Here is a 27932-nt window from a genome sequence, read left to right on the forward strand (position 1 = left end):
CTACAGAGTGAGTTCCAGGACAGCCAGGGCTACACAGAGAAACCCTGTCTCGAAAAACCAAAAGTAAACCAAAACCAAAAACAAACAAACTAAAAAAACAAACACAGAAACAAAAGATTAACCCATGAAAAACAAATAATCTAAAAGGAAGTTAACAGAATAAAATTAACATTAACTACTGAGGAAATAGAAAGTAACATAGACTCTTAATGCCAGCAATCCCAACGGCTAACCTTTTGTAAAGCAATGAGTAAAGAAATAAATAACTACATACTCCCAGGGACAATGCCAAGAAAGAACATTAGAGAGCAGAAGCAAATGTCCAATACAATGTGTGGGGAAATGTCTATGGACATTTAAGACTCAGGATAGACAGTACAGCAATACAGCTGCAGTCTCAGCTACTCAGAAGTGGAGGCAGGAGGATTATTGTCTCAAAGAAGTAAATGAACAAAACAGATAGGATAAGAGACTTCATCCTAGAACTTTAAAAACTTGATAAAATGGATAATTTCTTAGTATAATGTAATACAAAATATATAAAAAGAAAATATGGCAGTGCTGGTGTACACCTTTAACCCGAGCACTCAGGAGGCAGAGGCAGGGAGATCTCTGTGACTTTGAGGCCAGCCTGCTCTACAGAATGAGTCTCAGAAAAAAAAAGAAAAGCAACAAAATATGAACAGTCCCTTAACTACAAATACAAACTTAAGTTTCAAATCTTCCCACAAGAAAAACTCTAGGTCCTGGTGATTTGAAAGTTAAATTCAATAAATCATTTAAGAAAAATGTGTCTGACCATGCATATCTATCTCTAAGGCCAGAGTAACCCTGGTTCCAACCTCTGACTAGAACATTACAAAAAAGGAAAATTTGCAAGACAGGTGTGGCAGCCCATAAGGAAGCGTGTGCCACAGTGCCCGGGCTCCTTCCCAGGGAATGGTGGCCTGATAGGACAGTGTGTTCCACCCTGCTTTGTTCACTAATCACAACCTGGCACACAGATGTCTCTGCAAGGTGAAAGACAGACAGCCCCTTGGTCAGGGATGTGACCTCCTGTCCTTCCCTCGGGTACTAGGGATATACACAGTACCTCAGATATTCTCTACTTCCTTGTAAAGAATGGAAAGAAGGCCCAGGGCAAGCCTGTTCTAGGAAAGATGTCTGTCCTCTCTGTTCCTGCCCCACTGCTTGCCTCAGCTCTGCTCCAAAGACAGCACACTGCTGGGAAGGGCTGGTGGGTAGACATTTGTGGAGAGCCCTGAGGGACCTAGGGACAACACATGCCTGGGACTTGGCAGTGGGAGTGCTGCTCAGAACTCCAGGATCTCTCAGAGGTCACAAGTGGCCACCAGCACAGGTGCCTGGCCAGGCTGCAGAATTTCACTGTCCTGGTTTGAATGACACTGTCCCTCACAGGCTCAGGTGCTTGGGCACTTGGTGACAGTGTTTAGGAAGGTTTAGGAGATGTGGCCTTGATGGAGGAAATGTGTCACTGAAGGTTAAAAACTCCATACTTCTATCTGCTTTGTGCTGTGGCTCTAGCCATCCTTTCCCAGTTGCCATACCTGTCTGTTGCCTCCACCTTGTCTTTATAGACTCTAACCCTCTGCAACTGTAAACCAAAATAAGTGTTTTCTTCTATAAGATGTCTAATTCGTGGTGTTTTATCACTACCTCAGAAACATAACTAATACACTCACTGTGACAGCCAGGGCAGATGAGGATTCCAAAAGCCCAGGAAAAAAGGTTCATGCCCATACAGACTGCAAATTCACACTGTAACAGGCTGCGCCACATAGACTGTGGGACAGCTAACCAGGAAGATAGATTGTGCACGCTGTGGAGCTGTCCTGAAAAACTGCTCATGGGCAGAGCATGATGACAGATGGATAGTCAGTCTGATGGACAAGCACTGTAAAGTCTGGTATTGTCCACTAAAACACAATTTAGGCCAAAAGACACCAGACAAATGCTCATGTGCCACATAATTCCACATACATGAGAAAATAGAACTCCTGCCTAACACTAGGTGCTATGCACACTCGTCTACTCCAGTCACATCCAAAATATCGGGGATAAAATCCTGATAAAGGATAAGAGGCAATAAGAATCCAAAAGGAGTTCTGTGCCTCCTGGATTTCAGACTAGTCGCTGGTATCCCCTAACTCAGACGTGTTTCAGATTAGTCTCTCCAATCGTCAACACGCCCTCATAATTAGGCATAAAGCTACCCCAAGTAATGATTTGTAAATGGTTAAGATTGGACATTGTCTCCTGGCCGACACAATGTTTCCAACTATCCTAGTTTAATGCTTTACGTACTAGAGAGTAATTGAAAGGTTTCTCTCACTCTAAGACATTAGCTGAAAGTGTTAGGTCAGGATTCCCCTCTGCCTGCCTCCAGCAAGAACCAGAGAATTAGCATAAGAATACCTCAACAGGGAGGGCTCCACCCCTCTTCCTCCAGTTACGTACCTAGCTACCAGACCCTGCCGACCTGGGTGTTGGGGTCGGCTTGCCTACGTGACTTCAGTCTAGCACTAGGACTGGGGGAAGAAGGACTTGGACTCTCATGCAGGACTAGCACTAGAAATTAGATGGGCTAGGACTCAGATTCATGTATCTCTCGCAGTACCCCGGGCCCAGAGCACTTGGGCCTGGGGGATGCAGCACCAGTTCAGAGGAGATAGCTGCTGCTTTAGACCCAGTATGTTTCAGATAGCCTCAGAGGTACCTCAACTGTTGAGCTGCCAGATTTTTCATTTCTCTTTTACAATGATTGTAAAAGCCTCATGTCATTTTTAAAGAAATACACTCAGACCTTACACCACTTGTGTGTAGTCTGTTTGTCAAAAGCCGAATCCCGTGCCCATCTGGCCAGAACTCCTCGTCCCGCTGAACAAGGGACCCCGTAAGAAATCCCAGTCTGCGGCAACTAGGGACTTCCAGGGAGCGCCTGCTCTGGAGATAGGGTGTCTGATGGTAGTAAAGACTGTAGCTATGCATGCATTTGGAAGACTCGCCTTAGGGAATTTATCTTTATCTCAGTTTTCTTTATTCTTAAACACTGTTTAATTTTTACTAATTTGTAAATTTTCCCTCTTCCCTTCCTTCCTTCTTTCTTTCTTTCTTTCTTTCTTTCTTTCTTTCTTTCTTTCTTTCTTTTCTTTTTCTCTTTCTTTCTTTCTCTTTCTTTCTTTCTTTCTTTCTTTCTTTCTTTCTTTCTTTCTTTCTTTCTCTCTTTTTGGAGACAGGGTTTCTCTGTGTAGCCCTGGCTGTCCTGGAACTCACACCCTGTAGACCAGGCTGGTTTCAAATTCAGAGATTTGCCTGCCTCTACCTCCGAAGTGCTGGGATTAAAGGCGTGTGCCACCACCGAACATACATCTTAATTTTCACACAGTCAAATTTGGGACAGAGAATCAGGTTCAGGCAGCAAGGGGCTCTCACCAGCTGCTTCTGCAGAGCTGTGGGCACCATGGTGTGGATCAGCAGTGGCCACGGGTGTCTTCTCTGGCTCTTCCGTGCTTTGTAGCTGTTCTTCCAATGCCTTGAGTTTATTCTTTAGGTTTTGTATTTCTGCTTCAAGGGCTAGAACATAATCTGCCAAAACACCAGGGAACAACATTACACACACTCACTGGCACACTTACACCACTGTCTTACTGCCAAAGCTGCAAGGCTTGCAAGCTCTCCCCTGCCTCCAGATTCTCTGGACCAATGTTCACTTCTCAGCTTAGCCTCCATGTCCTCGACAAAGGCTTTGGAACCAGGAGTGAGGATCTGCCTGCCTCACTCCCATGCTTGCCTCACTCCCATTGGCTTTCTGAATGGAGGGAATAATTCCAGTATCAGAGACTTGTCCCTGAAGCAGTCATGGTGCCTGCTAAGAACAAGACATAGGTGGGGCTGCCAACTCACATCTACCATAGGATACTCCTCCTGAGGAAGGCCTGCCTGGCAACCGTGCTGGCACTACCACATCCTGCCTAGTCTACCTGTCTGCCAGGAGTATCAAATGTACACCTTGCACTTTCCCCCATGTCGCCAAAGAAACATTGTTAAATACAAAACTTAAGTTTCTCTCTTGGAGAACAAACAACTACTGTACTCTGGTAATTTATTACGACTAGAATAAGAAGGCTATCTAGGGGTACTTTCCCTTTTCTGTCCAGTTCCCATGTCCCCACCATTTCCTCCTCTTTGCCTCTATCTCTTCCTGTTCACCTGGAGGGGCTGAGTCTCCTCCAGCCTTGGGATCAGGGTTTGCATTTGAACACTCTTCTGGCTGGGCAGAGGGAAGATGACCACTCAGCATTTCCATCTCTCTCCTCATCTGTGAAACAGCGTTCCGCAGACCTGCATTCTGTTCCTGTAGCCTCTGGATCTCAGGAGATGGAGAATCTGTCCTTATCTCTCCTTTATGTTGCTGAAGAGGTACCTGCCAACCACACACAGCAAGGGAGAATACTCAGGGACACAAAAGGAGAGGTCCTTTGCTCTAGCTCACCTTGGAGCCATACCCTGTCCTCCAGAACGGCAGTGTATTGTAGGAAACTATCTTCCAACTGTAATAGCCACATCTTTATCAGAAAAGCTGATTATTTGAAAGAGACCCCCAGGATTGGACTTGTTGACTGATGACACTTCCTCACAGTTGGGAATGAAGGCCCTCACTTCATATTCTGGCCCCTTCCTCCTTGCACCCAGTAGTATGCAGTCTTGTCCTAACTATACACACCCTCATGGTCTAGAGATGAATCAGGGTGTATATAGACTGTGGGAGGTTTACTGAAGGCAAGAGGGTCTAGCTATACAGCTGTGGCAAAGTCATCATCCACACTGGGGCTAAACTGGTGGTGTGATTGCTCTGTAGTTCCCCACGTGCTTGTAGGTAGCCACTCGGGCATGACCTCTGAGAAAGCCCAATAAGTTCTTGGATTTGGAAGAATCATACTTTGGTTTGCCATCAAGGACTATGTGGAGGATGTAGAAGCTTGTTTGCTTCCCCAAAGTTCCTACAACAATGATCCTCCTGACTCCTCTGTATGCCTTGAGGGCCACTCAGTAGTTGGATTCTCAGACACAGTCAAGGGTCACGGAGCTAGGAAGGAGGAAGAGTGTCAGGGGAGCTCTGGAGGGGTGACAGTTCAGTCACATGCCTATGTTTACTGTACCAAAGGCTTTATGAAAATTTTTAATTTTTAAAAAAGACTGATTGACTGATTTTGTTTATTTATTTATTGTTTGTTTGTTTGTTTTTAGACAAGGTTTTCTCTGTGTATCCCTGGTTGTCCTGGAACTAGATCTGTAGACCAGGCTGGCCTTGAGCCCAGAGATCCATCTGATTCTGTCTCCCAAGTGTTGGGATTAAAGGTGTGTGCTACCACTGCATGGCCAATATTTATTTATTTTTATTTTTTGTGCATTGGTGTTTTGCCTAGATGTATGTCTATGTGAGGTTGTTGGATCCACTGGAACTGAAGTTACAGATAGCTATGAGCTGCTATGTAGATGCTAGGAATTGAACCTAGGTCCTCTTGAAGAACAGCGAGTGCTCTTAACTGCTGGGCCATCTCTCCAGCCCTGGCTTTATGGCTTCTATGAAGTTTTAGAACAGTAAGACAATTCACTGGGTTGAACACAGCTGAAAACAGAGAGAGGAGCAGGAACTACAATTGCAACAGAAAGCATCTAAACAGGTTGGGTGAGCAGAGCCCCTAGGTCTGGGACAGCGTGAGGCGCAGGGTAAACTAACACTCAGAGTGAAAAGGAAATAAAGCAACTCAGCATGCCCAGAGGTGTTTCAAGTGCTCCTCAGTGCAAACTGAGGCTCTGTTACCAGCTTCTCTGGTCATAAGTCAAGAAGACCCAGAACAGGAGAACAGAGCCAATCTTCTGAGGAAGAGACACAAATGTGTCCAACACCACATTAAAAAAAAAAAAAAAAGATTGACTGCAAATATGTATATGCACCACGTGTATGCACTATCCACAAAAGCCAGAAGATGGTGTTGAATACCAGGAATTGGAATGACAAATGGTTGTGAGCAGCCATGTGGTACTGGGGACTCCTCTGCAAAAGCAGCAGGAGCAAGAAGTGCTCTTAACTGCTGAGCAGCCTCTCCAACCGGCCAAGCACACCATTTTAACCAAGCTTGTGAACAATCTAACAACCTGGTGAGAACACGATGCAGCACATCAAAGCATGGCATGTGATGTGGCATTCAGACTATGTCTCTAAAGGATCTCTATGGGGTACAAATATTTATGGTAGAATTAAAGGAAAAGACAAACTTCCTAGTTAAATGCTCTCAGCCTCTCAGACACAGCCCTGCCCCCTCCATTTATGCCCCCTCCCCCAACACGTTCAGGCCACTCCATCCACTGCCTATCTACCTACTTCCCAGGAGTGTGGATTTCAGGCAGAAGTGTGTTAGGGAGCACCTCCCTCCCTCCACTGACAGGTGCAGCCTACCTGAGGCTGAGAGGAGTTAAGCTGGGTCTGTTCTAGGTCTGCATGATCTCAAAGATCCTCTCACTACAGCACTAACTACAACCACCCCATCCCACCTTCGAAAATTACATTCTCTCCATGTGTGTTTGTGTGTATATGTACATGCCACAGCCTGCATATGGAAGTCAGAAGACAACTTTGTCCTCTCCTTCCACAATGGGTCCTGGGGATCAAACTCAGGTCTTCAGGTTTAGCAGCAAGCACCCTTACCCACTGAGCCATCTCACTAGCCCAACCAGAGCTTTTTAAGTTGCTGTAAATTTTTTTTTTACTCCTAGAACAAAATTCTCACTTCACTTAACCTGAGCCCCAGCTTGCCAATGCTCTTCTTTAGCCAGGCTGACTGAATGTGCAGCCTGTGGTTACTAACCTTCTAGCCCAATCTGAGCTCACCTCAGCTCTTACCCCCTGGACAGGAAGGGCCACCTCAGTTTTCTGCAACATCCAGCCTCTTCTTTATTATGACTGGCTGATTCACCCTCTCTGGCAATGGACAGCACAGCAGCAGCCAGGCCAGGAAACCTGGGGAGACCCTCTGTGAAGCACAGGGAAGCCCGGCCATCCCTGTGCTATCTCACATCTGTGACACCAAGCTGGCTAAAAGCCTCTTCTGGTCTCAGGCTAGGTACATCTCCCCCTTGGGATCCCCAAGGTGACAACTCTGAAGCACAAGGGGCTACCCTTCTGATCTGCCCTAGACTATGAGTAATGTTCCCACATCACATGTGCCAGATGGGAGCCTCTAAAATGGATGTGACACACAGCCAATCCTGTGTGCTGAGGAAGCCTGTGGTCAATTTGGTGTCAGTCTTTGGCACAGCACAGGCTCCTGGCTATGCAGAGATAGTCCCTAGGTGCTCCTAGTGGGGTTTGCAGGAGGCTCCCACCCAATAGCACTCAAGCAACATTTCCTTTGTTGACTTCTGTGGCTCACCAGTAGGGCAGGTTAGGCAACCCTCACCATTCAGTTCAAAGTTTTCTGTAATGCTATGAGTGAGGAGCTGGTGAGGGCTTCTCCCTCCTGAGCCCGGGCCCATCACTCTATTCCAGAGCTCTACCTAGGCTTGCGTCTGCAGGCAGATTCTGGGAACTGTACTGGCTGCTTTGGTTGTTGGGACACAGCCAGATACTGTGTCCAAGATCAAGGGTACACTTGAGGAGGTGGGTAGGCATGGGCTGTTCCTGACTATAGAGCACACTACTGAAGTGCATTGTTTACTTAACAAAAACCAGCTAACTGATAGGCCTTGCTGACCTGCTTAGCTGGTACTTGGAGACAAATGTATTCTTTTGATTGCCAGCCTAGGGGAAAAGTTCAAGAAAGCTTCCAGTAAGGGACCATTGATGAAAATAAGTACTTTTTCTTCTATCATCTGTCTATAGTTTTTCCTGTGCTCAGATTGGGGAACACTTCATATATGACCTCACGAAAGCCTGTGGGGTAAGAGGTCCGTGTGTCCCAAAGGTCATTTACCCCCTCATCAGCCTCTGATTCTTGTGGCAGAAATGTGAGCACAGCTGCTCAGGTGTCCTCAGTGCTCCACCCCTGAGGCAGCTCTCCTCAGAGGCCCCAGGAGGGGTCAGGAGTATCTTCAACCAACTGTTCTGCCATGGGCCAAGTTTGGGAAGTGCAAAGTGTGAGAACTCAGAGGAGAAGTGTGTTCTCTCGGCAGTCTGCTGGTCAGATTCTGTATCCCACAGCATGGCACAGGCAAGCACCAGCTGCCAGCTGCCAGCACCAGGGCCATCCTGGGGAGTCACTTCCAGTGTGGACACTATCGTCCCCTGTGCCTACTCTATGATCTGGGAACTTGGCCTTTAACAGAAGGACAGCTTGGTAGGAGACAGACAAATCTGAGGCAGGCATCCCTCAGGAAGGGCCCCAAAAGAAAATCAGTATTGTTACTCCAGAGAACTGGTGAGTGACCTTTCATAAAGACCATGTGCTGGATAGTTTTATGTCAATGTGATACAAGCTATAGTCATCTGAGAGAAGGGAACCTCAATTAAGAAAATGCCCCCATAAGATCAGGCTGTAGACAAACCTGTAGGGCATTCTCTTCATTAGTGATTGATGGGAGAAAGCACAGCCATGCCTGTGGTCTTGGGTTCTATGAGAAAGCAGGCTGAGCAAGCCAGTAAGCAGCACCCCTTCATGGTCTCTGCATCAGCTCCTGCCTCCAGGTTCCTGGCCCCATGACTGCATCCTGAAATATGACTCTGGATATTTGACAGTATACTCAATATTTCAAAACTGACACTACAATCTGATGAGATCAATAAAAGAGGAAGCACTATCTTATATTTTTAAAATAAAGGCAAGGCAGCTATGGTGGTACATGCTGCCCCAGCACTTGAGAGGCAGAGGCAAGCAGACCTCTGGGAGTTCAAATCCTCAAGAGTTTAACACAGTGGTGGTGAATTCTTTTAATCCCAGCACTTAGGAGGCAGAAGCAGGCAGATCTCTGTGAGTTTAAGGCCAGCCTGATCTACAGATTGAATTCCAGGATAGCCAGGGCTACACAGAAATCTTGAGAAAAAAAAAGTTCAGTGTCCTATTCAGTGAGTTGCAGGACAGATAAAGCTACATAGTGAGTCTCTGTCTCAAAAAACAAACAAAAACAAAACAAAACAAACAAACAAATACCCAAACAACCTCAAAAAGAACCAAAGAGCAAAGCAAAGCATGAGTTCCTGGTTAGTGATGATGTGATGCTGAGATGCCAGTGTTCCAGCTTCACCCTAGAGCCTGTGTTAACTCTTTCCTCTCAAGCCTTCCTGCCCCTTAATACTCAGTGGCCAAGAGGCTGCCACCAGTACTCATATGCCTGCCTTCATATGGCTATAGCTCCCAGTCAAGAGTACACACAAACAGCCAGTCCCCTGTGGCTGGACAATTCCCACGAAGCTAAGATGGGGTCTTCATAGATAGACCATGACTTCATGTGCTCATGTTCAATACAGGGCACAAATTGCTTCTGGGCTCTGTATGCCTCACAGGACAGTGAGGATGACTGTGTGCAGTGATGGATCACTTTCATTTATTTGTGATGTTGGGGCTCAAGTCTAGGCCTTTGGTCATGCAAGAAAGCACTCCATCTCTATAGCCTTGCCTATTTAACATTCTTCAGTTTGTTTTTATTTTTATTTATTTATTTTTTTAAGATTTATTTTCTCATTTATGTGGGTACATTGTAGCTGTCTTCAGACACACCAGAAGAAGGCATCAGATCTCATTCAGATGGTTGTAAGCCACCATATGATTGCTGGGAATTGAACTCAGGACCTCTGGAAGAGCTGTCAGTGCTCTTAACCACTAAGCCATCTCTCCAGCCCCCTCAGTTTGTTTTTAATAGAGAACCTTATGTAGTCCAGACTAGCTTTGAACTCACGATTTTCTTCCCTCGGTTGCCTGAGTACTGAAATTACAAGTGTGTGCCACTACACCTGCCTAAAATTTTTTTTGTTTTTTTAAGACAGGGTTTCTCTGTATAGCCCTGGTTTTCCTGAAACTCATTTTATAGACCAGGCTGGCCTCGAACTCAGAAATCTGCCTGCCTCTGCCTCCGAAGTGCTGGGATTAAAGGTGTGCACCATCACTGTCCAGCCACCTGCCTAAATCTTAAATTGTGTGTATGTGTGTGTGTGTGTGTGTGTGTGTGTGCTGGTGTGTGCCATGTGAGTATCGATTTGTCCGTGTGTCACTGTATGGCATCAAGAGGCAACATCAGAGAGGCAGGCAGATTTCTGAGTTCAAGGCTAGCCTGGTCTACAGAGTGAGTTCCAGGACAGCCAGGGTTACACAAAGAAACCCTGTCTTGAAAAACCAAAAAAAAAAAAAAAATTAAAAAAAAAAAAAAGAGGCAACATCAGGTCCTTATAATTGTACAGCAAGGACTTTACGCATTGAGCCATCTCCCCATCCCTTCGAATATTCTTATTTTTGGTGTGGGTTTAATTATGGCTTAAGACAGGGTTTTAATGTGTAACTCTGGCTGGCCTGGAACTCACTATGTAGACCAAGCTGGTCCCAAACTCAGAGATCTGCTGGGATTAAAGAGAGGCACAAGCATACCTGATTCTTGAAATATTCTTTACCATAGCCAGGATCCACAACATGCAGTAGAGGGAATCCTCCCCAACTAGTCCTCCATGCAAGGTGACAAAAGCCACAAGCAGAGGAAAAAATCAATGAGGAGAGAAATCAGAACGTGACTGCCTTGGGTAGGAAGATGGGAGCAAGGGAAGGGTAGAGGGATCTGCACAGGGTGAAGAAATGCTTTCTGGAAGTGTATGTGGTACATTTGCCCATCAGACTCACTGTTCAGGATGCTAGGGCCTTCATATTATCACTCTGGGAAGTAAGTTTACCTCATCAAAAACTAAACCAAACCAAAACCAAAACCCAGAAATAAAAAGAGCCAAAATATTTGCAAGCTTAGGATAATAGCTATTCTAGCCTCTCCCAGTGTAAGGCTGTCTCTAGGTCCTCTGGCTCTCCCAGTGTAAGGCTGTCTCTAGGTCCTCTGGCTCTCCCAGTCTAGGGCTGTCTCTAGGTCCTCTGGCTCCCACCTTGAGCCCCTCTGCCTAGGAATCAGTTCTGCTAACAACTGTAACAGCTCAGGCACGCTAGTCTCCATGGCAGCAGTACCCATCTCTACAAGGCTGTGATCTGGGACTGTCTTGATAGCTGAGACACTTGCTGAGCAAGCCTGGCAATCTGAGTTACTTCCCTGAAACCCACATAAAGGTGGAAGGAGAGAACCAACTCCACAGAGCTATGCTCTGACCTTCCATGTGTTCTGTGGCATGTATAACCTCCCCCCAACAATAATAATGCATAATAATAAATAATATCTAGGAGACTAAGTTGGCAAATTTTTATGGTCTAGGGAGGTGGTGACACAGCCAGTAAGTAAGTACATAACAATGAATGACTGGCCTGAAAGACTCAATAGTGATTTGATATTGCCACCTAGAGTAATATCAAAGTAATATCACCTAGAGTAGTACAGGGCAGAGCCCGAGCCTTTCTTCAGTGCTGGGCATGTCATGTATGCTCTGGATTTTCGGTTTTAGAGCTTCAAATGCTAAAGAATCAAGAAGACTATATACTGCATGTCCATGTCAATACTGTGAAGTTTGGACTTGCCCTTGTTGGAGCAAATGTCATTGAGAGGGGCTGGACTAACAAAGCCTGGGCCGATGAACTGGACACTGAAGTGTGGAGTAAAGGCTCTTCAAGTCAGTAGGGGGCTCACCTGTGCCTCCTGTCCAGGGAGGAGCCCATGTGTCCGTAAAGTTTCCATAGCCTGGTCTCGCTCCAGCGACACAGCCTTCAGCAGGGCCTCCTGCTTATGCAGTGCCCTCTCTGTCTCCTGGAGCTTAGCAGCAACCTGTGAAAATATCCATCTGTGGGCAATGCTGGTCTTCAGGGACCAGGCTCCCTTCTGCTTAAAAAGCAGACAACAGGAGCAAGTGAACAGACACAAGAGCCAATGTATATGTAGCACTCAGAATGCTAGGGCCACCCTCCACTGGTGGGGGGCTGGGCAGGGCCATCTCAGTGGGTATGAACTATCTCACCACTCCCAGAACCAGAAACAGCCCCTAAACATGTTTGGTGGTAAGGCAGAGACTTATTTTTATTTAGACTGGCCTTGGCCTTGAGATCTCTTACCTCCTTCTCCTGAGCAGCTGGGCTGTCAGGGCTGCACTACTACATTAGCATGACCATGACTCATGCTATAAATTAACTGGTATTTGAGTTTGGAGTTTTCTGAGTTAAAAAATAATATGGCAAGGGCCAAACCCATCCTGTCCAGTACTGTTTATATACTCCACACCCAGAGTACCCAACACACCTGATCTCTGGCCTTGCTCAGCCCTTGGATCAAAGTCTCTGATCTCTGGATCTGGTCTCGTTCAACATCATTGCAGCGACGCTGCCAGTCGAGGCCTAGCTGTACCTGTTCACGCTCCAGGCTCTGTTCCCTTTCCACTGCCAGGGACAGCTGCTGCTTGTACCTACAGACACATGCCAATGTCCCATGTTAACTTTCCTGAGGTCCCTCCAACATGAAGAGCAAAGGTGGGGTGATATGTGAGGGGTTGACATGATACTCTGCCCCAACCTTCACATCTCACGCGTGGCTCATGCTGAGGAAGGAAGTGTGCATGATACGAAGGGAAGCCGTCCTAAGAGAGACCTGGAGAAACAATAGCACTGTAGACAGGTAAACATAAAGGGCAGATACCAAAATCCAAGAAACACTGGAGAAAACAGTGCTGGAGGGAGGTAGCCACACTCGGCAGAGAAAAACAGTATGTAGACAGAGGAGGGATCTAAGCTATCAAACCTAAACTAGGACTGTTGTGTAAATCCTCTGAACAGAGTGCTAAGAGGCAAGACTTGAACATATGCCCTGGGGACACAAAGGCTGAAAAGCAGGAGGGGCGAAGGGCCCAGGCCAGACAGTAGTCTGTGGACAGAGGGGTCAAACAGGCCGCCTGTTTATAGTTGTACAAAGGCCATAGTAGTAAGAAACCAGTACAACCCTAACACAGGTGTGCTTGACGAAAACTTCACATCATCTTTAAAGACAAAGTTGAGAGGGAAACATTCCCAAGCACAGTTGGAGGTCTCCACACTTTTCTTTTTAATTGATAGAATCAATAAGATTGCAAGGACATGGTAGATAACATGCGTTATCTACCAGTGTGGTCCATGTGACATTTTTAGAACCCAGACCACAACAAGGGTATATTTTATCTTTAAGTCTGCTTAGCCAGGTATTGGGGCAGAACACATTCCAAAGTCGTGAAACAGATTGCAGAGGAAATCAATCATGCAAGGTGTATTCTGCATGCACAGCAGAATTAGGTCAGAATCACTGACAAATAGTGCCTGAAGCTAAAATCAGAGATTAGGCAATGTGGTCCTAAGTTATCAACTGATGGGAGAGTACGCAAGGAGACAGCATTTTAGCTGAATAACATCAGAACTTGTCAGATGTAGCTAAGCTGTGCTGGGAAGGAAACTTCCAACACTAGTTACATCTGATAGAAGGAAGGCTGTTTCAGGGTTAATCAACTTGGCTCTGATATCAGGATTGTTCAGAACACCAAACCAAAGCCAAAGGAAATAGAACAACCACCACCACCACAATAACAACAATGGAGAAAATCAAATCCAAAGCTGGTTCTTCACAAAGATCAGCAAAATTGACAGAACTGATAAGACTCCAGTGAGGCTAGTCTCGGGTAAAGGGGAGGCCATCAAATGACCAGTGTTGTGAGTGAAAGGCCTTTGCTATCCACTCACAGGCAGTAAGGTTACAGGAACCAGGGACAGGATCAACAATAGATGAAGTGAACAGAGGAACTCAACGTACCAAAATGTACAGAAAAAAATATCAGAGGAAAACCTAAAAACAAAAGGCAGTGAAAAATCCAAAGAAGCCACAGTCAAAAGCTACATTATGGCTGTCATTCAGAAGCCCAGTCCATGAAGGCCCTTGCCCAGGGCAGGTAGTAGATGGGGTTGGGGTGTCAGGGCTGGCCACAGACCCAAGGGGGCTGGATTAGATAGAGTGGTGGAGTGTAGATGTGTATGTCCAGGTTATATCTGATTGACTTGATGACTCTGTAGAAACAGGCCCTTACTTTCACTCAAGCAAAGTTAATACAATGAGCATGGTGGGTTTGTTTGTTTCTTTCTTTTTTTTTCTCTTCCTTGAGATAGGGTCTCTCTATGTAGCCCTGGATGTCCTGCAGTGTTATGTGGATCAGGTCGGCCTTGAAATCATGGTAATCTGTCTGCCTCTGCAAGCTGATGGCAGAGGAAGGCAGCCATTGCTCACCACCACACCAGCCCTTGGCTGCTCTCCTTGAAGACTGAGACTCCTCATCCTAAAGTCTCTGGGCTTGGATGTTTGCAGTCCCTACCCCCACCACCATGATTTCATCCCATTGACCATTCCTTTCCCAGGGAATGCAGGGTCAAGTTTGTTTGATGTGGTTTCAATCTTGAGGACCTATAATGGTCCTTGTCTGCAGGAAACACTCAGCACAGGCAGCGATAGTACCTGTCTATGTCTTGTTGGAACCTGGCCACCTGTGCCTTGAGCTTCATCTCTTCTTCCTGTAGCATCTGAACCTGAAGGTCTTTGGAGACAGCCTCCCTGGACATCTGAGCGATCTGGGCGTCCCAGGCAGCTTTCAGAGCGGCCGCATCCTCACGAAATCTACACAGGAAGAAGTGTGGGAGTGCAGTAAGGTTCTTGTCCTCTCTCATGCTCCTATACAGACGCAGAGGAGTGCACACACAGTTGCCAAGCCCTCATCAAAAAGCCACATTAGAAGGCATTGCCTAATTTAAGACCATGGTTCTACTCAGGAAGAAATGTCTAGCAGCCAGCCATGAAAATGTTAACTAATTGACTATAAAGGGCCAAATTACACAAGGTGGAAAGTACACATAGCTTGTGGGACTGTGGGATTGAGGAAGTACTGGCGGTGAGTCAGCTTTTCATCTTCCACTGTGCCCAGCCTAGCACCTAACAGACTTCAGTTAAAAGTGCAAGAAGACTCTAGAGTCCACATATTAGCTTGGCAGTCAAGCGCTGCTGGACGAACTGCCCAAACCCGACAAGCTTTCCCAAAAAACAAACATCAAGTGACACTTTCAGGGGAGGCAATCTAAGCAAGACCATCCCTGCTCATAGGAACAATCTGCTTTTGTCACACGGTGCACCAGTGATCACATCCCTGGGAGCAGACCTTCTGGGGCTCTGTGTTGATGAGCTGTCCAATGTGGGCATGACAAGTGGAAGGTGAATAGCTGCCCTGGATCTACAGCCAGGTGTTGAGTTTCAAACCTGGCCTTGTACAGCATGAAAAAGGCCACTGTGCCAACTCTCTACATGTTTTGGGAATGCTGAAAACAGGTATATGGAAGACATCAATTTTTAGTCACTTTGGGCAAGCCTGCCCAACTCTGCCTTCTGCGCCAGTATCTGGTACTGAGGAAATGGTCCTAGAAATGCCCTCAGCAACACTTCTCCCCAGGCTGCTTCCAGGCTGGCCAACATTCCCAGGGTCAGCACAGAAACACCTGGTCCAGTGACCCGTGTCCACTGTGGCCTCCTTCGCTTTCTACCTCCCCTCCCCAACACATGGCCTGGCTTAGCTGCCAGTATGGCTACCACAGTATTACTCTGAAGACCAGTAAACCCTGATAGCTCCAAGTGAAGCAGGCATGCCACTACCAAACCTGTGTTTTTAATCTTAATCCTACATGTGTGCCCTGAAGTTCCAGTGCAAACCAACCGAGAGGGCAAGCCGCACTGAGGTTGTCACAGAATGCCAGTACATGCTGGGCAGGGGTAGATTGGTCACCGAACTCCCCACAAGTAAGAAGAGAGGTTCAAGTTTGGTATTTCTTTTTTGTTTGTTTGTTTTTTGTTCTGTTTTGTTTCGAGACAGGGTTTCTCTGTGTAGCCTTGGCTTCCTGGAACTCACTCTGTAGACCAGGTTGGCCTCGAACTCAGAAATCCACCTGCCTCTGCCTCCCAAGTGCTAGGATTAAAGGCGTGAGCCACCATCACCTGGCAAAGTTTGGGATTTCTGAACATGTTCTCTTGAGATAGGGTTTCAACTTATAGCCTAGGCTGGCCTCACCTTCAGAGTTCTGAGATTACAGATGTGTATCATCCTGCCCTGTTTTCCACTGTCAGAGAAATGCCCTGTCTGTGTAGTAATAACCCTTAAGAAGCAAAAAATATTTAGAGACAGAAACTAAAAATTAGTTAAAACTGGGTGTGGTGCATTATAATTCCAGGCGGCTAATGTAGGAGGATTATGAGTTCCAAACTAGCCAGGGCTATATAGAATGAGACACCCTCAAAACACAAAGTCATTTAGTTTAAGGCTTCAAGAAGAGGCAGGTACTGTAGGGTTCTGTAGGGCCCTACCACTGCAACTATACTGACAGAGTGGAAACTGAATAGCAGTGAGGTAGCATTCCTCTCAAGGTAGCCATAGCCCAGCTGGGGCATTATTGCTCACTAAGGTGAATTGCTTGGTTTCTTACAGAATAAGCAAGAGCACACTAGACTTCACAAAGTAGCATGCACCAAGCTTCTTAAAGTTTAATTGTTAGTTTTATTTTTATTTTATGTTTGTGGGTATTTTGTCTGCATGTGGGTTCCGAGGACTGTACTCAGATCCCTGTAGGAGCAGCCATCACTCTTAAGCACTGAGTTATCCCTCTAGCCCATGTAGTATAAGCTTTAATTTCTTGATACTTCACAGGTCTGAGAACTACTTCTTCCCATAGTAGTATATATATATATATATAAATATATATATATATATATATAGCCCCATCCCAAAGACATAACCAGTTGCTAAGCCTGGGAATGTTAACAAATGCCTGACTTCAGTGTTCATGTTGAACACCGTGTCCCTATGTGTTTCCTCACCACCCAGGATGGAGCTCAGTGCTGCATGCCCAATGCTATTACATCTCTCCAGCACTCACAGTTCCTGACATGAGGCACAAGTGGAGCAGGTTGTTCAAACACTCTAAATTAAATTGAATTTAATTCAATTCTATTGAATTAAATATTGGGAAGAAGCCAGTGTCCTGGAGCACACCTGTAATTCCAGCGCTGGGTAGGCTGGGGTGGGAGAATTAAGGCTTCCAAGCCACCTCAGGCTACACAGGGAGGCCTTGTGTCAAAAACAAGACAAAAACAAACAAATGCACACCAGTTAAACCCAGAGCTGTATGGTCTTGAATTTTCAACTCTGTTCACGTCCACAAGAGAACTGAAAGCATCATCAATGAAGGATGCCTGCACACCTGCACTGAAGCAGCATTACTCTGAAGAGCTGAGGGGAAACACCCATGTTTACAGAGCAGATAAGACTGTGGCTTGTCCAAGCTGGGATATCATCCTTAAAAGACACAAAGTTTGATTTAACAAGCCACTGCCCTCCATAGCTCAATGACTAAAATAGTTAACTTGTGTTAGGTATGGTATTCTTGTGTGTATGAATATGCAAGCATGTGAATGAGGACATGTGCAGATCCAAACGTGTGGATGCATGTACCCTGGGTGATGTCCCTCAGCAACCTTCTGCCTTGAAAGAAGGCCTCTCACTGGGACCTAAGGTTCACTGACTATGCTAGGCTAGCTGGCTAATAAGGCCTCCATAGCTTCTGGAGGTATTTTGACACAATCACAATTTAAAAGAAAATGTCATCCTATGAATGTGGATGACCCTTGAGAGAGTGAGTCTCTCTGTGACAGGCCAGACATATAAGGGCAAGTGCCATAAGATTCCAATTTGTGTACTGTTCCTAGAGTTGGCAGATGCACAGATAGCACAGATCGGAGGCTGCTGGAAGACAGGAGTGGCAGCCAGAGACGACTAGGAACTGCAGACAGACAGCCGAGATCGCATTTGTCATATCCTGATGCCAGTGAACTTTACACTTAAAAGATATAGTGGCTAGCCTGGCCAGGTGTGGTGTTGCACACCTAACCCCAAATGCACTTAGGAGGTTGAGGCAGGAAGATAAGTGAGGGAGGGGGGAGGCTACAGTGACACATGCTTGCAGTCCCAACACTTGGGAGGTAGAGGCACACAGATTATAAATCCAAGGCCATCCAAGGTCATAGAGCAAGTTCTGGGCCAGGTTTGCACAAAAGAGACCTTGTCTCAGAAAAACAAAAACTGAAGATAACAGGTCAACTTTGTTATATATACTTATCACAAGTAATCGTAAATATAAAAACTATATAATTAAAAAGAAAACATTACTATAAATGGCGGTGGGGGTCTGGGGTGGGCAGAAAGCCCCTACCCACTGCTTGCACAATTCCATTCTAAAATGGCCCATGTCTGCCTCAGGCACAGGCACATGAGGCTGTTGGGCTGTGCGGGCCAGAGGCAGCAGCTCACTTGTCAGTAAGGGTATTCCTCTCCTTGGCATCCTCAGCTCGAGTCCACTCAGCCCTGCGCAGTTGTCCCTCCAAGGTTTCACATCGGAACTGAAGCTCCAGCACCCTGGCGTCCAGTGCCTGCAGCTGCTCTGCATGAGCGCTCTTCACTGCTGCCAGCACTGTGTCCTTCTCCCTGGCTTGACGGTCAAGCTCTTCATGTCTGAAACACAGGGAAGGGTCCCAAGGTGGCTCACTCAGTGCTCTGGAACCTTCCAAAGCGTTTGTCATCCTTTCTTACACTACAGTTGTCCCTGATACAATGGCTGAGTCTGCAGGAGTAACTTGTGGATGTGCTTGCTCTTTCCACGTAAGCAGATCTTCTTAGATGCCAGGCTCTCAGAGGCCCCCAAAGCTCACACACAGACACCAAAGCAGATTCACAAAGCACTCATAACAGACAACTAAGCTTGACCAGCCATGGAAAACAGATGCTACCTGCATCCCAGATGAGCAGAATCCTGAGTGCTCCCTTAGTGTATCACTTTGTCTGTACTGCACAAAACGCGGCGCGAGAAAACACAAGAGAGAATCTGTTCGCCTTCTTCCTCCCAAGTGTGGCTGGGAAGCCTAAGTGTATGGTGTAGAGTAGCTACAGTTACTGTTTCCTTTGGAAGAGAAAGTCAATGACTCTTGCCCTGAGGGGCTGAGCCCACACTGAGCTCCTAGCTGGCATCCATCCCTAGCCCCACTCCTTGCTGACCATACTGTCCCAGCACCTCCTGAACCCTGGGTGTCCCAGACACCTGGCAATGAAAGTGCCTGCTGCTGTTGGCTGGGTACCAACTCACACTCAGTACAGGGCATGTTAGCAGGCAAAGAGAATTCAGAGAGTCTACATCTGTGAGAGTAAGGGGTGACCAGGTGACCACGTCAGCATGGCAAGGCTTGGAGCTATAGTCTAAAACTTATAAGCTAGGTAGTGAAACACCCAAGCTTTAAATGTTAACATTTAATTTTTAAATACTTATTTATCTAGTGTAGGGGCATGTATGCGGGAAGTTCTCTCCTTTTACCACGTGGGTTCCAGGGATGGAACTCTGGTCACCTGCTATGGTGACAAGTGACTTTATACACAGAGCCATCTCATTTACCCACAAAAGTTAAAATTTAACTAAGGTTACATTTTTAAAAGCCTGTTTTAGACACTGGAGACTAAATCCAGAGTTTTAGACACTCTTAGTTTGTGTTTTATTAATGAACTGGATTGGGCTCTTGGCCCTTAAAACATTTTAAACTTTGAGACACTGGATGCCTAACCCTCCTGAGACGTAGAACATGGAGTCAGCCAAAGCGGCATCCCAGCCCATCTTGTCTCCAGTAAACATGGTCCAGACTCTTTGCCAGTGGCACCACCCAGGCAGATACCCACTTCCTCCTGAAAGTCTCCTCAGCTTTCTTCTTGGCCAGCTGCACGGAGCGAAGCTTCTTCTCCAAGTCCTTTATCCTAAACAGAAACTGTGTCAGTAAAGAGCAGTTTACAGAAGAGATGGAAGAGTAGAACTGGAAGGAGCCAGGAAGGCAGCGCCACCAGGATCTATCCTTATGGCCACAATGCCTTGAGAACAGAACCTGCGTACCGAGCATCTCTCACGGCCTCCAGATCCTGGAGTTCCCGGGCCTGGTCCTGTAGCTTTCTCTCTAATTCAATGTGCTCTGTTTCTGCCTTCTGCAGACTCTCTGTTGCCTGTGCTCCAGCTTCTCTCAGAGCTTGCAGCTCTTTGTTTAGTAGTTTTATCTGAGAAAGATTGAAAAGTTCCAGGAGAATAGCTGGGTAAAAGGAAGAGTGTGAAGTCTGTTGTGGTCCCAGCACTCAGCAGAGGCAGGCTGACCTCTGAGTTTGAGGCCAGCCTAGTCTACAGACTGAGTTCCAAGATAGACAGGACTATACAGAGAAACTCTGTCTCAAAAAACTAACTAACTAACTAACTAACTAACTAACTAACTAACTAACTAACAAAGGAACAGCATGGTGTTCTGCAGGACAGTAATTAAAGTTGGCAACAGCGAACTTGACAAGTGGAAATTCTTCAAAAGTCCCTACCCAGCCAATTACCTTGAGCTCATGGGTCAAGACTATGTTGCTCATGTCATCAGCCCTCAGCTGGAACTCATGTTCTTTTCTCTGCATTTCAGATTCAAACTCCAGCAGCAGCTCCTGGAACAAAAGAGCCATGAGTGAAGGAGAGCAGCTGCCACAAACACCTCAGCTCAGGTGAGACTGATGCTCATCGTGAATTACATTTTTACAGTACATACAAAGTTTTCTGTTCTACATATAAAACTGTCTAACTATATTTTCCTACCACCATTCTTCAATATCTATATAGCTATATCTATATATGCCTTTAATCCCAGCACTTGGGAGGCAGAAGTAGGCGAATTTCTGAGTTTGAGGCCAGCCTGATCTACAGAGTGAGATCCAGGACAGCAGGGCTACACAGAGAAACCCTGTCTTGAAAAACAAATGAAGCCAACCAACCAACCAACCAACCAACCAACCAACCAACCAACTAACCAAAGAAAGAACAAAACTTCTCAGGTAAAATGGGGTCATAAATGAAACCATTTTAATAAAACTCTGAGGGATGACTTATGTAACTCTTGCAGTTCGGTGAGCACCCAGGCTGCACAGTCACTGCTGTCAGGCTAGCATAATTCCCTTCTGCACACTTCCTTTTTATGTCTGACATGATGAGGCCTGCCATGGGGTCCTCTGCTAATAACAAACAGTGTTTGGATCCTCTGGCTACCGGTGAACCAAAAAGTCTAGTTTCTTTATCACTGGGGCCAGGTACCTTCATCTCATTTTTGATCAGCACAGAGCAAGAGCCCCTGGGATGACTGAGCACTCAGGGACTCATGTGAGTCCTGGTCCTGGGCCCTGCCCTGCTCTGCCCACCACCAGACTCTGTCCCTGAAGGACAGGCTGAGGGAGTACAGATGCAGCTCTGAGGGAGTTGTCCCCACCCTTACCCCACGAAGCACCATCCAGCCCTGGTAGATGTGTGCATTGTGAGCTCTACAGCAACAGGTATCACTTTCTGGCTCAGGAAACTTCAGAAAGCACAACTAGAAGTTATGTTTCACTTCTTCAATCCCTTGAAAGGTAAATGTGAAATATACAGTCACATGAGTGACCCTTATTAGAATTTGAATATTAAAATCATTGTTATAATTATAAAATATGGCAGAGTGCTTGCCTGTTATATGTGGTACCTTGGGTTCTATTCCAAGCATAGAAACAAATGGAGGAAAAAAGGAAGAAAGGAAGGGAGGGACAGAAGAAGGGGGAAAGAAGGAGGGAAGGAAGGGAGGGAGGGAGGAAGGGAGGGAGGAACAGAAGGAGGGGGGAAGGGAGGGAAGGAGGGAGGGAAATGACAGGACAGGACAGGACAGGACAGGAGGGTGGTGATTTGGTGGAACATAGCTGTAACCCAAGACCCTGGGAGCAAAGGCAGAGAAGATCCCAAGTTCTAGGCAGCCATCTGTCTCAAAAGACAAAACCAAAGCAACCAACTAACCAAACAACAACAACAAACCCACAGAATTTGAAACGTGGGTTTTTCTGAACAAAATCCACAGAGGAAGTTCTGCAGGGTGTGGCCGCCAGAGAGCAGAGCTCCATACTGCATCAAGCCTGTGCTGCCATCTTCTGGTCTTGCTGGACACTGTAGCAGGCAGACACGGCTGCCTCTATGTGCTCTCGTTGTCCAGGTTCTGGGGACTGTGTCTCTGGATAAACCATGGGACCTCACACAACAGACTGTCACTCTCTGTCTCCTTGCACATGTTCTTTGTCTCAACAAGTGGCAGCCATCCTCTGTGCTCAAACCAACTGGAAGCGCTTGTCTTTTTTTATCTGAACCATCAGGGGTCAGGGTCAGGGTTAGGGGTAGATGTCCCCACTGGCTCCCCTTCTTGGCATACCAAGAGTTGGCATGCTCTTATCTGCAGGGGCCTGCTACCGAAGCATGCCCCATCAGCCTTCTGGCTACTTCTCCCACGTCTATCCCAGTAGGTCCTCAATCATGTATTTCACTACTCCACACAGACACTCAAACAGTTTCCCATGGTACTGAGAAGCCAACGCTTTTCAATTCAGACTCCATTTCAGAGAAGCTGACCTAAGTTTGAACTCAGGTAGACTAACAACAGGCTGGTATCTAGCATTAGTTTCCAAGTTGCCCCCAACAGAACCTGAGCTTAGCTCTAGTCTCTAGGCTAATTCCCAACAAGAGCAGAGTTTCCAGGTTACACCCCCAACAAGACCAGTGTCTCCAGGTTATTCCCCCAACAAACCTGCATAAGCCCACCTCCTGTCTAACGACCACCAATGCAGAAGAGAATAGAAATAAGTTTATGATATGACTCCCAGCACCAGCCAATTATGTTAAAGCCCACAGTAGCTTTCCAGTTAGATGCTTGCACATGTATTCCTTGCTTGCTGATTATTATAAAGCCTTGCCCTGATAGACATTTGGGGCTCCCCCACCACCAAAACCATCCTGTGTGACGGAGGTGCATGGGGGGTGAGCTAGCTCAAATAGAATAAAGACCCTGCTGTGAGTTGCATCAGGTCGGCTCCTGTGTGTGTTTTAGGGTTCACTAACTTTTCCTTGGCATAACAGTGCCAAAGTCTTTAAGGCCCTGAAGGCCGAGCTCCACTTTGGACATTCCTCTTCTGAACCTGAACTCCTAGGCATCCCTGAGCACATAGATAGGTTCTTGTTTTCCTCCTTCTGAACTCTCTTCCGCACCCTCACCCATGCACTTGGCCCTTCTTGCCACTCACTGGGACTTGAGGTTAACCACACCCCACTCCTGACCCTCCTGTCTTATCACCAGTACAGGAAGTTAACTGTCCCAGGTGTTCTTTGCTCTGTCACAGCAAGCATGACAAGTATGACAGGCATGACAAGTATGACAGGCATCTGTGTGCAATCCCAAGTCTGAAGAGCTGCCAGCATGTAGCATGCATTCAGAAACCTTTCTGAAGTGAGTGGGTAAATTTCCTCCAATGTCTTGTGAGCCTGTGACTAACCAACAAGAAAAATAATTTTCTCTGGTTCACAGTACGTAATAAAGTTAAACTGACCAGTCAGTTAGCTGACTACATCAGCTTGTTTCAATTTACAAGAGAAAAATCATTATTTCATTGAATCAGTTCTATTTACAAGGGTGATCCAACATATGAGACTCTGGCCCAACAATAGAAAGATAGGTCTTTAAAATTCTGTGTTTAGCCGGGCAGTGGTGGCACACGTCTTTAATCCCAGCACTTGGGAGCAGAGGAAGGCAGATTTCTGAGTTCGAGGCCATCCTGGTCTACAAAGTGAGTTCCAGGACAGCCAGGGCTATGCAGAGAAACCCTGTTTCAAAAAAACCAAAAATAAAAAAATAAAAATAAAAAATAAAATTCTGTGTTTACACAACTCTCTCCTTACAACTATCCCGAAAGCCAAGACTGCTCCAGGCCAGATCAGGCTGCTACAGGAAGACTGGCCTGAGCCACAGAGGGCTGCCTCAGACTAGCTATTCCAGCCCATCCGGGGCAGACCTTTCCCTAGCCTCTTGCAGCAGGGCTGGCACAGTAGCCTGTCAAGGCTTCGTGCTTCCAGAGACAGGGATGCCACCTGAACAACAGAGCCAAAGCTCCCCGGTGTCTAAAGGAACACCCGAGGGCATTCCACTGAGTGAGCAAATCAACCACTCAGCTGCCTTTTCCAGCTAAAGGCTCTCTTGAAACTCCTTTGGTGACGTTGGGTACCACTGCAAGAGTGTCATTTCTTAGACAAAACGGCTGTTGAGTTGTTTTTGGTGGTTGTTGCTAACTTTTTATACAGGTTCTCATTTTGTAAGCCAAGTTGGACTTAAACTCATGGTGTTAACTCATGCCTCAGCCTCCAAGTATTAAGATTACTTGCCACCTTGAACCACCACATCTGGTACAATTAATCTTCTCTTGACTACATTATTTCCAGGCTCTGGCTCAATGTGCAAGATTCCTGGCTGTTTTGGAAGTCAAACTGGTCGTTCTCACTCCACTCCACATTCTCTTAATTAGGGTGAACAAAGGCTATTTAGACCTTTGGAGGGTGAGTAGGGGCTATGGGATGCTCAGGGCCAGGGTACTGGAAATGTCTTATTTGCAAAAGGAGGAGTTCCAGGGCCTTGCCAAACCTGACCTTAGAAGGAGAGAGGAAGTTTAACCTGTGTCTTGGCCACCAGGCTATATGACTACCTCAAAGGTCACAGGGGTCGAAGCATGGGTCTATGTGTGCTATGACTTGCAGGCCCAGGTTTATAAGGGGTTCCGTCTTGAGAACTACTTTCTCTTCTCAGTGTGTCAGATTCTCTGGAACTGGAGTTACAGACAACTGTGAGCTGCTATGTGGGTGCTAGGAATTGAACCCAGCTCCCCTGGGAGAATAGCCAGTGCTCTTAACTGCTGAGCCAGCTCTCCAGCTCCTAGAAGTACATATTTGTATACCTGAATACAGCTGCTGATCTGATAAATGTCTCTTCCTTTGTCCATAAGGCCCAGTAGTAGTCTTGCTTTTGGCTAGCAAGGCTGAAATATATCCACTGTCCTACCTAAGGCTGTTATTGGCTCCCAGATCCATTCTGCAGTTTAGCTCACAGGGATCTTGGCCTTTCTACATGAGGACCTCACACTGGTCTGTTACACTGTCCTAGCTTGCTTCTGTTACTGTGATAAAACACTTGCTCAAAAACAGCTTGGGAAAGAAGGGGAAGGGTTCACTCAGTAAGAGGTTATATATAGACCATCATCAAGGGAAGCCAACACAGGAAAAGAAGCAGAGACCATGGAGAAATGCTGCTTGTTGGCTTGCTTCCCCTGGATTGTTCTTTCTTCTAAAGCTCAGGATCACCTGTCCAGGGCTGGCACTGCCCAGAGCTGTGCCCTCCTACATTAACTAGCAACCAAGACAATATCCCACAGACATGCTATTGGCCAATCTGATGACAGCAACTCTCAGTCAAGGCTCCCTCTCCCAAGGCACCTCAGATCAATAATCAGTAGGAGGCTCACACTGATGACAGGACAGAGGACACTGTGGACTTGCATGTCAGTGCTTGGGAAGCAGCTGCTCTCCCATTGAGCTAATTCCCCAATCCTCTCTATCCCCATCTTGGTTGTGTGTGTGTGTGTGTGTGTGTGTGTGTGTGTGTGTGTGTGTGTGTGTGTGAGAGAGAGAGAGAGAGAGAGAGAGAGAGAGAGAGAGAGAGATTGGATCTCATGTTGCCCTGGCTGAACAATTCACAGAGAGTCTGTGGGACTTACAAGAGATCCCCCTGCCTCCACTGGATTAAAGGTGTGTATCACTAAGTCAGGCTCCCCATTTCCTTTTTGTCAGCAAACTCTTGGTCAGCCACTCGATCTTGGTATAAACCCAAACACTTGGCTATAAGCCACCAATTTACCACGAGACTCCAGCTGGTTCATCATCTGACCCACTAATCTATAGTGTGACATTTACTGCAATATACCATCAAGGAAAATGGTATCTACAAGAGTACAGTGAGTCAAAAGGCTACAGCCCTCATTCCTGCTACCAGGCCTTCTCTCTAGAGCCTGCATCCATGGCCTCAGGGGGAGCAGTTCACAGTGGAAGATAAGGTTCAACTGTACCGTGATTTTCAGGTACCACCTGAGGGTGCAAAGCTGCAACATGCAGGCTCTCCCTAGAACATTCCTGAAGACAGTAATCCTTCCCAGTAGGCAGGACTTTGAGCAGTGAACTCATTTGTTTGGAAGGAGAAAACTGGGCAAATATGCAACTCTATACTGACTCACGTGCTGTGGGCAATGGGTTGGCTAGATGGTAGACTAGATGGTCTATTCTACAGACAGTAAACAACCTCAATCTCTTTCTTCAGTAGTTCCTATAATTGCCCAGTGGATTCATGAGCAGTGTGGCCATGATGGCAGGTCTCAGCAACGTGGACTTCCTACTTAGCAAGGCTTATCTGCCGGTGGCTGCTGAGTGCCCACTCTTCCAGCAGCAAAACCCAATATGAGCTAATCCATGGCATCACTCCCAGGATGACTAGCCAGAGACCTGGTGGCAGACTGATTAACATTGGTCCACTGCCATTATGGAGGGACATCACTGTATCCTTATTAGAACAGATCTTTATTTATTCTGAGTATGGACTTACTTTCCCTTCATGTAATGCTCCTACCAATACTACAGCTTATGGACCACAGAATGCCTCATCCACAGGGATGGTATTCCACAGAGCATTTCTTCTGACCAAGGACTCACTTCACAGTCAAAGAAGTACTCAATGGGCTCTTGGTTGTAAGATTCATGGGTGTTACCATGGTTTCACCATCAGGAGCAGCTGGCTTGATTGACCAGTGAAATGGCTCCGCCCCTTTCTTAAAGATTTATTTATTATATGTGAGTACCCTGTAGCTGTCTTCAGACACCCCAAAAGAGAGCATCAGATTTCATTATGGATGGTTGTAAACCACCATGGGTTGCTGGGACTTGAACTCAGGACCTTTGGAAGAGCAGTCAGAGCTTTTTTTTTTTTTTTTGGTTTTTCAAGATAGGGTTTCTCTGTGTAGCCCTGGCTGTCCTGGAACTCACTCTGTAGACCAGGCTGGCCTCGAACTCAGATATCCGCCTGCCTCTGCCTCCCAAGTACTGGGATTAAAAGTGTGACCCCCCGGCCGCAGTCAGAGCTCTTCACTGCTGAGCCATCTCTCCAGCCCTGAAATGGCCTTTTGAAGATTAATTTACAATACCAGGTAGGTGGTATTAACTTGCTGTGTTGAAATAAGATCTAGAAGGCTGATAAGCTCTGAATTGGAATTCAATAAATGGTAATTTCTGCCATGGCAACAATTCATGGGTGCAGGAATTGGGATGTAGCAATAAAAATGGCATTACTCATCATCACCTCTAGTAAACATTTACCTCCTGTTCCCAGGGTGCTGTGCTCTGCTGTATGCACTACAAGTCTTGATTCCAGAGTGGGAAACTCTTCTACAGGTACTACAATGGTCCCACCGGACCTCTCAGGCACTGTTACCACTTTGGGACCCTCCAGCCCCTAGGCCAATAGGTGAGGAAAGGAACTATGGTGTTGACTGGGTGAATAGCCCAGACTCCCAGGGTGTACTGGATGATTATGCCACAATGGAGGTCAGGAAGATCCCTGAGACATCTAGTATTACCATGTTCTGTGATTATGGCCAGTGGGGCCAGACATGGTGGAATATAAGTATTTATTTCCTTTCTTTTTAAAATAAGGGAACACAACATTTTATTTTAAAAATTCAAATATATTTCTAATGAAAATTCATGTCAATTTATTAAGTATTCACAGACTGTCAGGCTCTGTATAAAATACCAAGTTTGTTC

General features: G+C 46.3%; 1 protein-coding gene across 12 annotated transcripts in view; it reads right to left on the reverse strand.

The window, feature by feature from the left end:
* Positions 1 to 27932, reverse strand: part of Ccdc57 (coiled-coil domain containing 57) — a 101466-nt gene that overhangs the window by 56162 nt on the left and 17372 nt on the right. For all 12 annotated transcript variants that reach the window (XR_004113762.1, XR_004113763.1, XM_031354839.1 and 9 more), the window contains 9 exons: positions 20588 to 20689; positions 20112 to 20269; positions 19904 to 19978; positions 18494 to 18694; positions 14608 to 14766; positions 12385 to 12547; positions 11782 to 11916; positions 4231 to 4444; positions 3454 to 3606 (listed from right to left, as the gene is read on the reverse strand). Coding sequence is in view for 10 of the 12 variants with exons in the window: in XM_031354839.1 (XP_031210699.1) it covers positions 3454 to 3606; positions 4231 to 4444; positions 11782 to 11916; positions 12385 to 12547; positions 14608 to 14766; positions 18494 to 18694; positions 19904 to 19978; positions 20112 to 20269; positions 20588 to 20689 (1360 nt within the window). In the remaining 2 variants the exon portion in view is untranslated. The remainder of the gene's footprint in view (positions 1 to 3453; positions 3607 to 4230; positions 4445 to 11781; positions 11917 to 12384; positions 12548 to 14607; positions 14767 to 18493; positions 18695 to 19903; positions 19979 to 20111; positions 20270 to 20587; positions 20690 to 27932) is intronic.

This window comes from Mastomys coucha, unplaced genomic scaffold (assembly GCF_008632895.1).
Source record: "Mastomys coucha isolate ucsf_1 unplaced genomic scaffold, UCSF_Mcou_1 pScaffold5, whole genome shotgun sequence".
Lineage (NCBI taxonomy): Eukaryota > Metazoa > Chordata > Mammalia > Rodentia > Muridae > Mastomys > Mastomys coucha.